General features: G+C 44.9%; 1 protein-coding gene across 1 annotated transcript in view; it reads right to left on the bottom strand.

Annotated features, from left to right (window-relative positions):
- The window catches only part of CDK6 (cyclin-dependent kinase 6), a gene marked incomplete at its 5' end in the record, with an annotated part of 58,157 nt that overhangs the window by 20,002 nt on the left and 25,670 nt on the right, over positions 1-12,485 (bottom strand). Inside the window, one exon of the mRNA XM_009867255.1 lies at positions 5,591-5,700. Within this exon, the coding sequence (XP_009865557.1) occupies positions 5,591-5,700 (110 nt within the window). The remainder of the gene's footprint in view (positions 1-5,590; positions 5,701-12,485) is intronic.

Here is a 12,485-nt window from a genome sequence, read left to right on the forward strand (position 1 = left end):
CGGGGGGAGCGGCTGCAAAAACCCCCCGGCAGCCAGGCCTGCCATCAAAGCAGCCCCCAGGCTGCTCTGGCTCATTCCAGGAATGAACCTGTCCCAGGGAAGCTCCAGAGGGCACACAGCCGGCGCACCTTCGCATCGCTGCCCAGCAGCTCTGTGGAGCACAGCTCAGCAGGAGGGACCCAGGGGTTTCTGCTGCCAGCTCTATTTCCAAACATCCATTACAAATGCTACAACGGTAATACCAGGAACTTATACCTACAACATGAGTGCCACATCGTGGTCTCTCTCCTAGCCACAAGGTCTTTTTGTCTGACCTCTGGCCAGGCTAATTTGAATTGTCACAGACTGAATATCACCCCTCTAAGGAATGTATATTTTGTTAAGGATGACATGTTCAGAGGGATTTCAGTCTAGTGCTGTGCCCCCTGCACGTGAGGAAGCTACGGGAAGCTTTCCGGGAGGGGAGCTCTCTTGTGAGCTCCTGCTGGGCTTGAGCTGCCTGTGCCCGCCAGCTGCCAGCCCGGAGACACCAGCCCTGGCCTGACACGACCCCGCACCTCAACCCAACGCTCAAATCAAACTTGGGCAGCTAACGTCCTTTCTGTGGGGTCTTCTTACCCCTGCCTCGAGGTTCCCTTCTGTTTTCTCTTTTTTGTCATGGGCAGTGACAGTTTTTTGTTTCTATGGTTTATCAGTGGTTCCCCTTACCAACAGATCTATTCCTCTGACTGAAAGTCTGGCACAGCTGGAAACTAGAAGGAAAACCACAAGTGAATGCTCTGGCACTCACTTACCACTCATCTCCGACCACAGACCGATACGGTTACTGGATTTGACTAACGGCTATCCGTCAGCCCAACCGTAGACACTCAGAAAGATATAAGCTAGAAGAGGCTCGAGGGAAAATATGAGCTAAAACCCAAGAAGGTATTTTACTTTTAATGAGGTGATGCTGTCTTGGAAACTCTCATCTATTTTGTACTTGATAATTAGTGGCATTATTCTGATTGTTTGCCCTTCTCTCCATTACTGTGCTCTGCTCAAAGCCAACGGGAGTTCTGCATTGGAGGTCAGATGAAACCGAAAACAATCCAAAAATTGGAATAACATGAACAAGTGCAGTCTTCTGCCTTCCTTTCTTAGTTACGTTTGAAGCAACATGTCATTGTTGTTCCATCCGATCACTAAGGTCACTAAGCTAAATTGTGGCTTGGGTCCATTCAGCTTAAAAAATGCTTGAAAAATCTTTCAGGCTGGCCACTTATCTGGGGAGGAAAAAAAAAATCCTATTTTATTAGGTCTGGTTTGGAAAAACCATCAGCCTCCCACACACCCATATGCACATGAATGGCAGAAGAATAAAGGAGGAAAAGTGCAAAGCACAGAATTTTGAACGCTGACAAGATCTTTCCAAGGAACGAACCTTCTCCCAGTACGGTTGGTCTGGACTGTGGTGAACTTTTACGGCACTTGCAACTTAAATCATTCTTGTAACAAAACAAGATAATTTCCAAAAATGGCAAAAACAAACTCAGGCCAGGACTGTACAGTACCTTGGTTCAAAGGTTGCAAATCAAGCTGCGCAGCTTTTACAGCTCTAAGCTACGACATCCACCTTCGCTTGTTAAAACAAAGACAAAACAGAAAACTAAAAAAAGCTGTTGTTCTAACATTCAAAGCGGACAAATGAACGATTACACTTTCAAGTGTTTGGCCCCCTAGATATGTTGGTTTAAGGTTCACTGGAAAACACCAGATAATACGATTGCAAAGTCTGTGTTTAAAGCTGCTGTATGATAAAGAGAACAGTTCTCTCCTGAACCACATTTGTTTCCCTGTTTCTATGGAAAATCCCACTTAAAATCAGCATTCACAGCTATATCTACTCAGTTGCTTCTTGCCTAGATGTGTGATGTGTCTACTGTCTTGCTTTTATCATACCTTCCCACCCAATATGCAGTTATACCTTTTTTTTCCTCTTCTGCTCCCTCTATTTCTCTGCCACACAGAGCTGTTTCTAAAGAGGTTACAATCCTCTTTCAAGTCAGCATTAATTTCAACAATTACTTCAATGAAGCCAAGACTTTACCACACGATCCAGCTAAAAAGAGTTTGATTCTTTTCACTCAAGTTCAAACTTTCCTATCCAGCTTCAGATTTTGGAGACAGCTTAAAAATAGGTGTTCCCGCTACACTTGGCTATTTTCTTCTGTAACCACTTGGCCGTATTCATCCCGCAAAGCATCAACTGGAGCTTGAGCTGCAGAGCCGACTGCTCTTCCCTCGCTTACAAGTAGAGGTGGAATCCAGAGGCAGGGGGATGCCCCATCTCCTGCCACAGACCTATCCTACCACCTGGTGCTGGAGTCAACCCAGAAGTGCAGTGGATCCGACAGCTGCATTTCGAACTCTACTAATAGCTCACGGCTTGTTTGGAAAGGGTAATAAAGAGTTTCTATTTTTTAGCATGAAAGACTCTTTACAAACACTCTATAGCGTGAGGCATTGTATCTAAGAATGAATATGTGTGTATTGTTAGCTTTTTTAAACCTGTTAAATGTTTTATGATTAAAGGCAGCTCAAAGGTCCCAAATCCAGTGCTCACACCAGAGCCTGATCACCAGATGAGGCTCTGAGCTTTGACTTATCACATCTGTATACATTACCTAGAGCAACAAAGTCCTGGACTCATGGCTTTCCTAGACACAGCCACGTAACTCCTCTAACTGGCCAAACTGATACCATTGAAAGATAAGTGATATGCCTACAGCTTGCTTCTCTACGTCCACTGTTTGTGCCCACCAGGGAACTCGTCCCATCACAGGTGTTTTAGGACAGTCACATATCTCTTACCTGCTGCTACAATTTTCAAGCGTGGTTGATAATGCAATAACTGTCTCACATGTATTAGCAGCTGGCAGAGCAAGCTAAAAATGCCACAAGTGCTAAAAACATTATTTAATATTTAAAAATGAATAAATAATAACCTCATGTTATTTGTGCCAATCTCGTGGCATGATTAAAATACCAGGAAGCTGGTGCATGAGCACCTGTGCATGAAACATGTTTCTTTCTTGGCTGGATAAACCTTGGGGCACTGAGATCACACTGCTTTACTTTTGGTTTGGAGAGGTGGAAAAGGTTTTTGGGACAGTCTTTTAAGTTTTGGGTTTGACTTGGTACCTATAAAGTTTGCATGGATTGCCCATGCAGTCACAACACTGGCCACTGTCAAATATACGACTTCCATAGCTCGACTGGGATGTGAATATAACACAGCTACAAAAACTGCTGATTTGTATCTACTACAAAGTAAGACCAACTCAGTTGCTTGTACAGTATTAGTTAAACCTGCAGAGCTAATACTATCAGTGCACCATAGCTTTTAAATCACAAGGGAAATAGTCGCCGTGAGAAGCTTTACGTGTGTTCTTGTACTCTTACACCATCAAAATCCATGGAAATGCAGATCGGGGACTACCTGAGGGCACTACCATTTTCCAGCAGGAAGAGCTGTTGCATTTATCCACCTTTTGGAAACAATCCATGAAGTTTGCAAAATTGTACAGTTTATTGCTACCAAGGTCACGGTTACACGGGTTTTCTTTTGCAATCCGTCAGGAGAATCCGAAAGACGACCTGTATCACCCAGAGGGTGCTGCAGCATTAACCCGCGACAAGAGCCCTCCGCGGCAGCGCTCAGCGCTGCTCAGCACAGCTTTATGGCCACGAGCCTCGAGGTTCGCCTTCCAAATCAGCTTGTACGCTGAACTACGGGAAAGTCATACTGTTTCCAGTGAAACTACATAGTGCATACAGACTTGGCGGATTCCTGACCTCTACAGTTTTTGACATTCTCCCAAATATAGGACGGAGAATGTCAGACTGACCCTGCATTTGGCAAGAATAATAGAAGTCCTGGTTTTATCAAACTCTGTCGCAAGTCAGATCTCGTTTCCATTAAAAAACCCCACAGAAAAAACACCTTTCATTTTGTAATACTAATGTGAGATTTGCATTTGTAGAAGATTTAACTGTCCCTAATTTAATTTACTGTGTTTGATTTGGAGAGTCAGAGAGGCTCATACATCATAAAAGGGAAAATAAAATTAAATTGGTGGTGCTTGTATATGGCAATATTTCTTATCCGTCAGAATACTGCAAATTAAGGGAGAAAAAAAGTGAGAGTTTTGAGCATGTTCTGTGTTCAGTTGTTTGTCCGGCATCACTCTCATTGGAAATGCTAAAATGAAGTTGTTGACTTTTCTATTTAAATCAGAAAAAAAATCAATGTCATAATGCTATTGTGAAACTGGCAGTATATGGGATAAGACTATATCTTCAGAAGTTTGCAGTGCAGAGTTTAACTGATACTCCTAAAATCCAAATTTTTTTTCTCTCATTTTCTGACCTCATTTCTGAGTCAGAGACAGAGAGGGTGGAGTGTAATAATTCTACCCAGGCCATTTGACCAGGCAAGAAGCCCAAGAAAAATGATTTTTCCATACATGAACATTAATAAGTAGTAGAATCCCAAAGTTACTTTGTGAGATTTCACTTAGTGTTTTTAACCCACATTGTATAAAATAATTAGTTGTTTCTCAAGGCCCTTGCAGAATGGATTCTCCTGGTAAGTACGCAGATTTGGGCTTTTAGACTGCCCAGAATATCATTCTCTTTCACATTTTCTTTACGTATATTCCTTGATTTCGCAGTGGGTATTACAGAATCCTGTGCAGTTTCTAGATGAGTATCACCCAGGTGCTAACAATCTGCACTTTTTTGCAGTGAGCTCAAACAAAATGGATGTGATTGGGTTAATATCAAGACATGTTTACATTGTTAGGTACCTGGGAGTCTGTTCCTCTCCACACCCTACATGGTACAACCTCCACATTAGTGTCCTTTCACGGGGACAGACAAGTACACAAGTGCTCCTCTCTCATTCACAGTTCAGCTGCATCCAGCTGTAGTATTCTGTAGCACGACAATAGCCAATTTAATTGAATCAGCTCCGCCCCAATCTTTTTTTTTTTTTTTGGACTACATTTACCATCTCTGTTACCCTACAGTCAAGGTAAACAGCTTATTCTTAAGAAAATCCTACCTCTGTCTCCTGCCTCTAGAAATCCGCTTTGCAGTGACTTTGGCGATCCCAAATATGCCAAGAGAGGACTCTGAGCAAACACCTGACACTGCAGTGTACAAGCTCCAGAGCAAGAAGGCTCTGCGCACCACCGTGCCCTGCCTTCCTTGGGGTAAACCCTTTCCAGAATTCAGCTTTACTCAAATTGATCACCAGCCTCTCTGGCCCACTTTTATCCGTGTTCAGATCCAGGCGTAACAGGAAATACATCAATGGTCACACAGGCTTTACCAAATGCTGAGGCAGACTCCCATCAAACCAGAAAGATACCAACACAGCAACAAGTACTAACTGACAATGGGTATTTGCATTTTGCATTGCAAACAAAACATTTTAGCGGTCCTTTCCAGTATAAACATGAGCCAGTGTATTGTGCCAGGCATTACTGCACATTTTTTCAAATTTCAAATGAAAACCATGAAGAAAATAAACTGTATTTCTTACTTTCGGCGGAACATTTCTGCAAATATGCAGCCAACACTCCAAAGATCAACTGGTGTTGCATAGCTGGACTGAAGCAAAACTTCAGGAGCTCTATACCACAAAGTAACAACCTGTAAAACAAAAAAAGGGAGGTAAGAGAAAGCACGCTTAGCTATGAAACTACAACCTCGTAAGTCTTGCATGTACAACTCCCACTTAGTTTGTAAAATGTCACCAATTAGGGCAAACTGGACCATGGAAAAGGGTCCTGTATGGAAAATCTCAGTATGGATAGCTGTAGTGATGATGAGTTGGGAAGTGAGACCACTTCTTGTCAAGGACAGTGTGGTTCAGGGTACAACAAAACTAGAGTATCAGAGTAAAGCGTTGGAGGGACATCACAGCACCCCAGCACGCTGCCAGAACGACTCTGGGAAGATTTTGCACGTTACAGACCCCAAACACTTCCCAGAGGAGACCGAGACTCTTTGTAGAGCCTGTAGCCCATAGCTGTCCCAAGCCTTTCATAGTTCATGTATTTTTTTTTCAAAGAAATGGAGTTGAGCCAAGTGTACAGGCCAACCAGGGTAAACGCGTTGGACCCGTCTCAGAAGTTCTCTCTGAAGAAACTGAAGAAGATACAATTTATTTTCGTATCAGTTGGATAAGGATTAAGTCAAATCCTCCCCAAAGCTGGCCCTTCCCAAAGGCACCCAGCGCTGCCACCAGGGTTTCCTGGCACACAGAGGGGGCTCAGACTGTCACACTGAGCTACGCAGCCCGGGGGTTCTTGGCCGATCTCGAACCTGTGTGGCTGTGTGACTGGCTCTGCCCACGTGCTGCTGGTTAGACCAGCACTAAGGTCTCTCACAATTTAGTTTCAGCTAAAAAAACAGGGCCATATGCCACGTAAAGCATCTGCTTTTAGGCTGTTCCTGTCCCGGTGGCCGCGACTCAACATGTTGTAGAGACCCAGTGGGAGCTTTGCTGGCGCTGCTCCATTCATGCGCTTTGATGAGTCCTGCACATTGAACCCACAACAGAGATGGGACAGTTTATATTTATCCTTTTCTTTCCCACAAGCAGACCAAATACAGATGAGGCCGACTGTATCCTCAGAATATTTACAGAACGCAAGGAGCTTTCTTCAGAGCCCTGCGTGAGCTACTGCATCGCTAGAACAGAATCTCAGAGCTGCGGGAGTATCCTGCTCCCGAATACAGTTATAGTCCAGCCATAACAACACAGTAGCATCAGATAAATACCAGTATTTTCTCAGTGTGTGCTATAATTTAGATCTCTCACTATTCATCTGGGAGCAGGGAGGGTCTCGGCAATTATCGGTTTGTTTCTCCAGCAGACACAAAGGTGGGAGCTGTAGCATTCAGGAGAAGCATGAAACAAAAAAACAACCACTGAAAAGAAACAAGTGTGAAGAAAAGAATGAAAACAACTGTTAAAGCAATGTTAACTAGAATAGTGAGTTCTGAATTTTAAGATCAGTACAAAGAAACATGCAAGAAGAGTGGGTTTTTTTACTGATAACAATATAAATGTCTTCTAAGCAGAAATAACAATAGAAGTAATCGGCTGAATTTGCTGGTCAAAGCCAGCTGAAACAAAAGCAAACACAATCATTACATGCCCCGACAGCCTCTGGAACTACTGAATGGCTATTGAAGGGAGGTTCACGGATATTTGCACAAGTGGTCATATTTGCTAACAGTCCTCTTAAACACTTTGATCTCTATTCATAAAATCTGTCTTTGGAACAGTTCAGTAACAGGGCAAAGTACTGCGCTGGCAAGCGGGACTTCCAGATACCTGCCCACAGAAACAAAGCCCTGTGTGGAAGCTGGGCATTATTTAACTGCCTTTGTCCTGTTCCTGATTTGGTACCACACCAGGGATGCTTTTCCAGAATAACTGCTCCCTATAAAAGCCAGAAAAGTTTCCTCAGAGATTCCCTCCATGGAAAGAAAACAGATGTAACTGGATTTTGACTGGAGCTGCCCTATTTCAGTCAGACAGAGCTCCTCCTAAAACACACACGTAGCTTTCCTGATGCAGATACACCTCTCAGACAGAACTGCACTTTCATTCTCTCACTACATTTATGGAAAGGTTTACTGAAGAAACATCACTTTGAGAGATTCGCTATCATAACTTCAACCCATTCCCGCTTGCCAATGGCTGGATGTGGTGTCAGGAGCAGGAGCCATGTGATCCGTGACCTGTGGGAATACCACCGAACCCCTCGATTCCCGGTTTGAGAACCCTGCGGCTCTTTCCCGCAGAGTGCAAGGGTGCTCTATTTGCCCTGATCCCCCTGGCCCTGCCACGCAAAGACTGCAATCTCACAGCCAAAGGACTGGGGGATGCGTGGTGGTGAGATGCTTAGGAATGCTCCTGACAATGTACATCCCTTTCCCCGGGAAGCGCAGCCCAGGCCAGCTGCTCCTGTCCTGAGAGAAGCGTCCCAGCTCGTGGCTGGCTCGGGGAACCGAGCTGCTCTCAGAAGGCTGCGGAAGCTGCTTCTCCCACGTGACCCCGTACTGGCACACTTCCCCACGCACTTGCACCTTGCTACGCTCCATGCACGCGTATGCAGGGGACCGGGAGGTTTTACTTCCGAGAAATTTGGAAACTTAAACTTTTTTTTTAAAAAAAAATATTTTCCAAGCCTTACAGTTAAATTCCAGCAAATGCCTGACTGCTTCATAGTCGGAAGCTGCTTCTCCCACGTGACCCCGTACTGGCACACTTCCCCACGCACTTGCACCTTGCTACGCTCCATGCACGCGTATGCAGGGGACCGGGAGGTTTTACTTCCGAGAAATTTGGAAACTTAAACTTTTTTTTTAAAAAAAAATATTTTCCAAGCCTTACAGTTAAATTCCAGCAAATGCCTGACTGCTTCATAGTCAGAGAGGAAGCAGCGTGTACTGCGCTGTTTTGACATGCTCGGTCATCACTTTGTAATCATAAGCGACCAATAACCTTCATGGTCTGTAACTCGCAAGTCAGTGTTTCAAACTGTGAACCTGAAAGGGATCGAAATGGGGTAAACACCAGCTTGCACACAAGTAATGCCACAGATGGCTCCTTTAGTGGTCAGGGTTTTCTCCTGAAAAGCACAGGGTGAAGCAGATGATGCAGTGGTTTTGACAGAGTTTCACACTCTCTTTCTTTTACCATAGAAACCAAGAAAATATTTGTGGACATTCCATTAACACTTGCAGATAAGTAGAAATGAAAATTATTCTGAACACAGGATATGGTGAGGCTGAGCAACTAGATCATCACTTCCTCTTCATCACAGTTCTGACTTAGAATGAAAAAATGCTTTGCTTAGGTAAGCCAGGCCACCAGCGAGACAGGCTCTCCCTGACAGACTGATAGGCAGCTGCTTAATAAAATCCCAATTTTAGATGAGAAAAAAGAAGGACCCGAATCAGTATATTTCACTTAGATTCTGTGTCTCCTGAAAATCCGACACACACGTAGTGTGGCACACAGCGAACGCTCCGCAGGATACAGGCTTTGTGCTCCCATGCGGACGGAGATCCTGAATTCAGCGCGAGACTCCTAGACGCTTTGGAGGCTGTAGGCTTCAATGACCATGGTGCATTTAGTCCTCTAATAAACTTCCCTCCTTTGCCTCCTCCTCACTTCTCGACCTGCCTGGTCCCTCTAGCTGCTCTCCTGCACCACCAGTCAGGTTCCTCCCAGCTGCCCCCTGGCTCCTCTCCCCTGCCTCTGCCTTTCTGCCACATGCCAGCGGTGCCCTCGAGTGTCACCGAAAACCCGTGACCTCCCGCTGCTCGTGCACAGATGCCCAGGTGGACCCAGACTCTGCTCTGCCTTCTCTCACGTTCCCTGCGCTCCCTTGGGCCCTCGAACTCTCCACAATTTCACATCCTGTCCCCCCTTCTTCCAGCTGCCTCCAAATGCTCCCACGCCCCACATTTGCTGCTCTTCCCCCCTTCGCTTCACGGACCGCTCTGCCTGTCCTGAGGATGCCCTATGACATTTGTATTTCACAGACTAAGCTACATAAGAGATTGAGAATAATTAATACACTGGAAGAAGTACGTACCTAAAGGAGTAACTACGATCCTTTCCCTGTGCACATTCTATGTTTCCACTACCCAGATAAGATGAGATGATATCAGATAGCTGCAGATTGCTGCTTCTGGCAGTTTAAATGTCAGTAGATTTGGGCAGCACTTCAGGATCCAAAGAAATTAAAGGTGTATCTGAGAGGCACTAGAAAGGACAAGAACATCTGCAAAAGTCTACCAAGGCTGTGCCTGACCTACTAAAGAAGGAAATATGCTCAGTGAGAAGTAAGGGGAGAGCTGCGTTTTGAGACAGGAGAGCTTTATTCTGAAACAAAGGTTTCTGCCTTATTATACCTGATAGATGTTGCTATCTGGGACCATCTAGCCTCAGGAGTTTCAATCCTGCACTTCATGAAGAATAAAATTAGTGGCAAGCATCTGCTCACTAGCAATGTGAACACAAGGCCTAGGCATTCTGTCACGCTCCATTTCCATTTACTTTACAGAGCAGATCTTCACTTTTGGATAACCACTTCAGTTAAACGCACAACACGCAGCCCTTCCCAAATATAGCTGCTATCTGAATAGCATACAGTTCAGAAAAGACAAAGACAAACAGAGGTTTCGGGATGGGGTTGAGTAACACAGACACAAAAGACTGCATTTCGGTTTGCCACAGACGTTAAGCACAGGCCGATGCCCAGTTGCACAGCTACAGGAACAAAGCAGGGATCAGACTGTAACACAGTGGCTGTGTCTGTGCTAGGAAATTAAATGGGACAGGAAATGTTCCTTTGGCACCGAGACCAACAGGCACAGAGTGGTCTATGTCCATATTATTAAATTCTCAGCCTCCCAGAAAAGGTGACGGCGTGCAAACAGCTTATCGGGAACGGTCTCTGGCCCACGCTTAACTGCGCCGGGGGACTCCCTGAGGAAAGGCTGGTTGGCATAACTCAAACCATGCCAAGAGCTATTCTGATGATTTAACAGTATGGACAATTGAGCTCCAGTGCCCACGAACCCTTCCTGGCACTCTTTAATGCACCAGCCAGTGAGTCACGCTGCGGCCCCACGTCTTCCTGTCACTGCCGAGCGCAGGCGCTTACTATGCTGCCCTCCTCCCCGCTCATCCAGAGGGGACTCCGGGAGGGCGATGTGGTGGGGAAGGCGTGCCCACTCCTCATCTCACCCAGCAACGGAGCTGATTGTGGCGTAAGCGTGTTGCACGGGTCAGGTGAACACGGGCTGCCACTGCTTGCTGGCTGAGAGGGGAACCTGACCGACTGGCCACACGTAGACCTAGAGCTGGATGAGATTAATTCTACTTTAACTAGTTCTGAGGGGACTTTGAAGAGGCCTCTAAAACCTTTTAAAGTAGAAACTGTGCCACAAAAGCAATTAGCAGGATGCTTGAATTCCTACAAAGTACCCTTGAATTCAAGTTAAGATTCTTCTTCCAAATCTTTTGCTTTTGTGATTGTGGTTTCTGCTGTACTGTTTCTGGTGCTGATTTTGTTAGTTACATTTGCTCTTAGACTCTGGCTCATTTCATTGCTTAAAGCATTTCAACCTCATGAAACATTATTTGCAAACTATTTTTTTTCCTAAGTTCCTCCCAGGTTCTTCAACTGGGTTATTTTGTTCAGTTCTCATTAATGGGGCTTTCACATGGTCTTTAGCGTCGCTTTACAGTCTTCCAATGAAAAAATCTATTGCCTCAAAGTGTTCAGGAGGATTCAGAGTGGAACCTTTCCAGCTTCACCACGGAGCTACTGCTGCATGGCTTCTTCTTCCCCTCTGGAACTCTAAAGCGACTTGCAGAATTTTCTTCAAGCTTTGTAGAGAATTTCTTCCCAGCTGTATGACTAAGCCTGACACATTCGCCACAGACTAGCTGGAGAGGACAGAATTACAGACTGCCAGGAGTCTGAGCCTGCATATTGATTGAAGCCTGACTTCAGGCTCCACTGCGGAGACACTCCCTAAAACACCTCTTGCTCGCTAGAAACAGCTGAATGTCCACAGAGTATGAGAAGAAGAAATGTAATCTCTTAAAAACAGGAGGTGAGGAAGGGAGAGAGGGATGATGCCTCATGGCACCCTGCACAGCAACCACCAGCACGGGGAGAGAGCCCTCCCAAAACCCGCCTGCCCAGAGCCTGTCACACGGCCACGACAGGTGACGGCAGCATCGCCTTTTTAGCCTTTGTACAACGGCCTCAACGTTATTTTTCATCTCTGGTTTGGAAGAGGAGCGTGTGTCTGCTTTATTGCCGGGCCCTGTCTTTCTGTAGGTCCCCCCCTCCAGCCTTAAATCGCTCACTGAGCCTTCTGCACTGACAAAGCAAGCCTACAAGTCTCTTGAATCCTTTCCTTAAGATCTATTATTGTTTTTAACCGTGATGGAGAAGGCAACATTCAGTATATTATACCATGTGCTTTTGTTTCCAGGGATAATATCAGCCTGAATAATTATATTTGTTTAATCTCTTTTTTGAGTAGTGGTTCTTCTGCTATTATGTAATTGTTTTCAGTTCCATTGCAGAGATAGGTATGGCTGGCGAGTGTGTTTCTTAGAGAAAGATGATTATATTTTCTCTGTTTATAGAAACATTAAAATAGTTTCCCTTTTAAAGTAAAAGTGTACCAAACTACCCTGGTGGGTTTTAGGAAGCACTTTATTTCTTGACTCAATGTTTAATATATAGAAAAATCATATCCTTTCAAGTGCTATGGCTCTCACGAAGTGCACATAGCAATAGCAATTTTATCTCTTTATTCACATTGGTCTCCGTTTTAGGCACAAGCTTGATTAACTGCTTTGTGAAAAGTGGAAGGATTGTTGTTGT

The sequence above is a fragment of the Apaloderma vittatum genome, unplaced genomic scaffold (assembly GCF_000703405.1).
Source record: "Apaloderma vittatum isolate BGI_N311 unplaced genomic scaffold, ASM70340v1 scaffold20560, whole genome shotgun sequence".
Lineage (NCBI taxonomy): Eukaryota > Metazoa > Chordata > Aves > Trogoniformes > Trogonidae > Apaloderma > Apaloderma vittatum.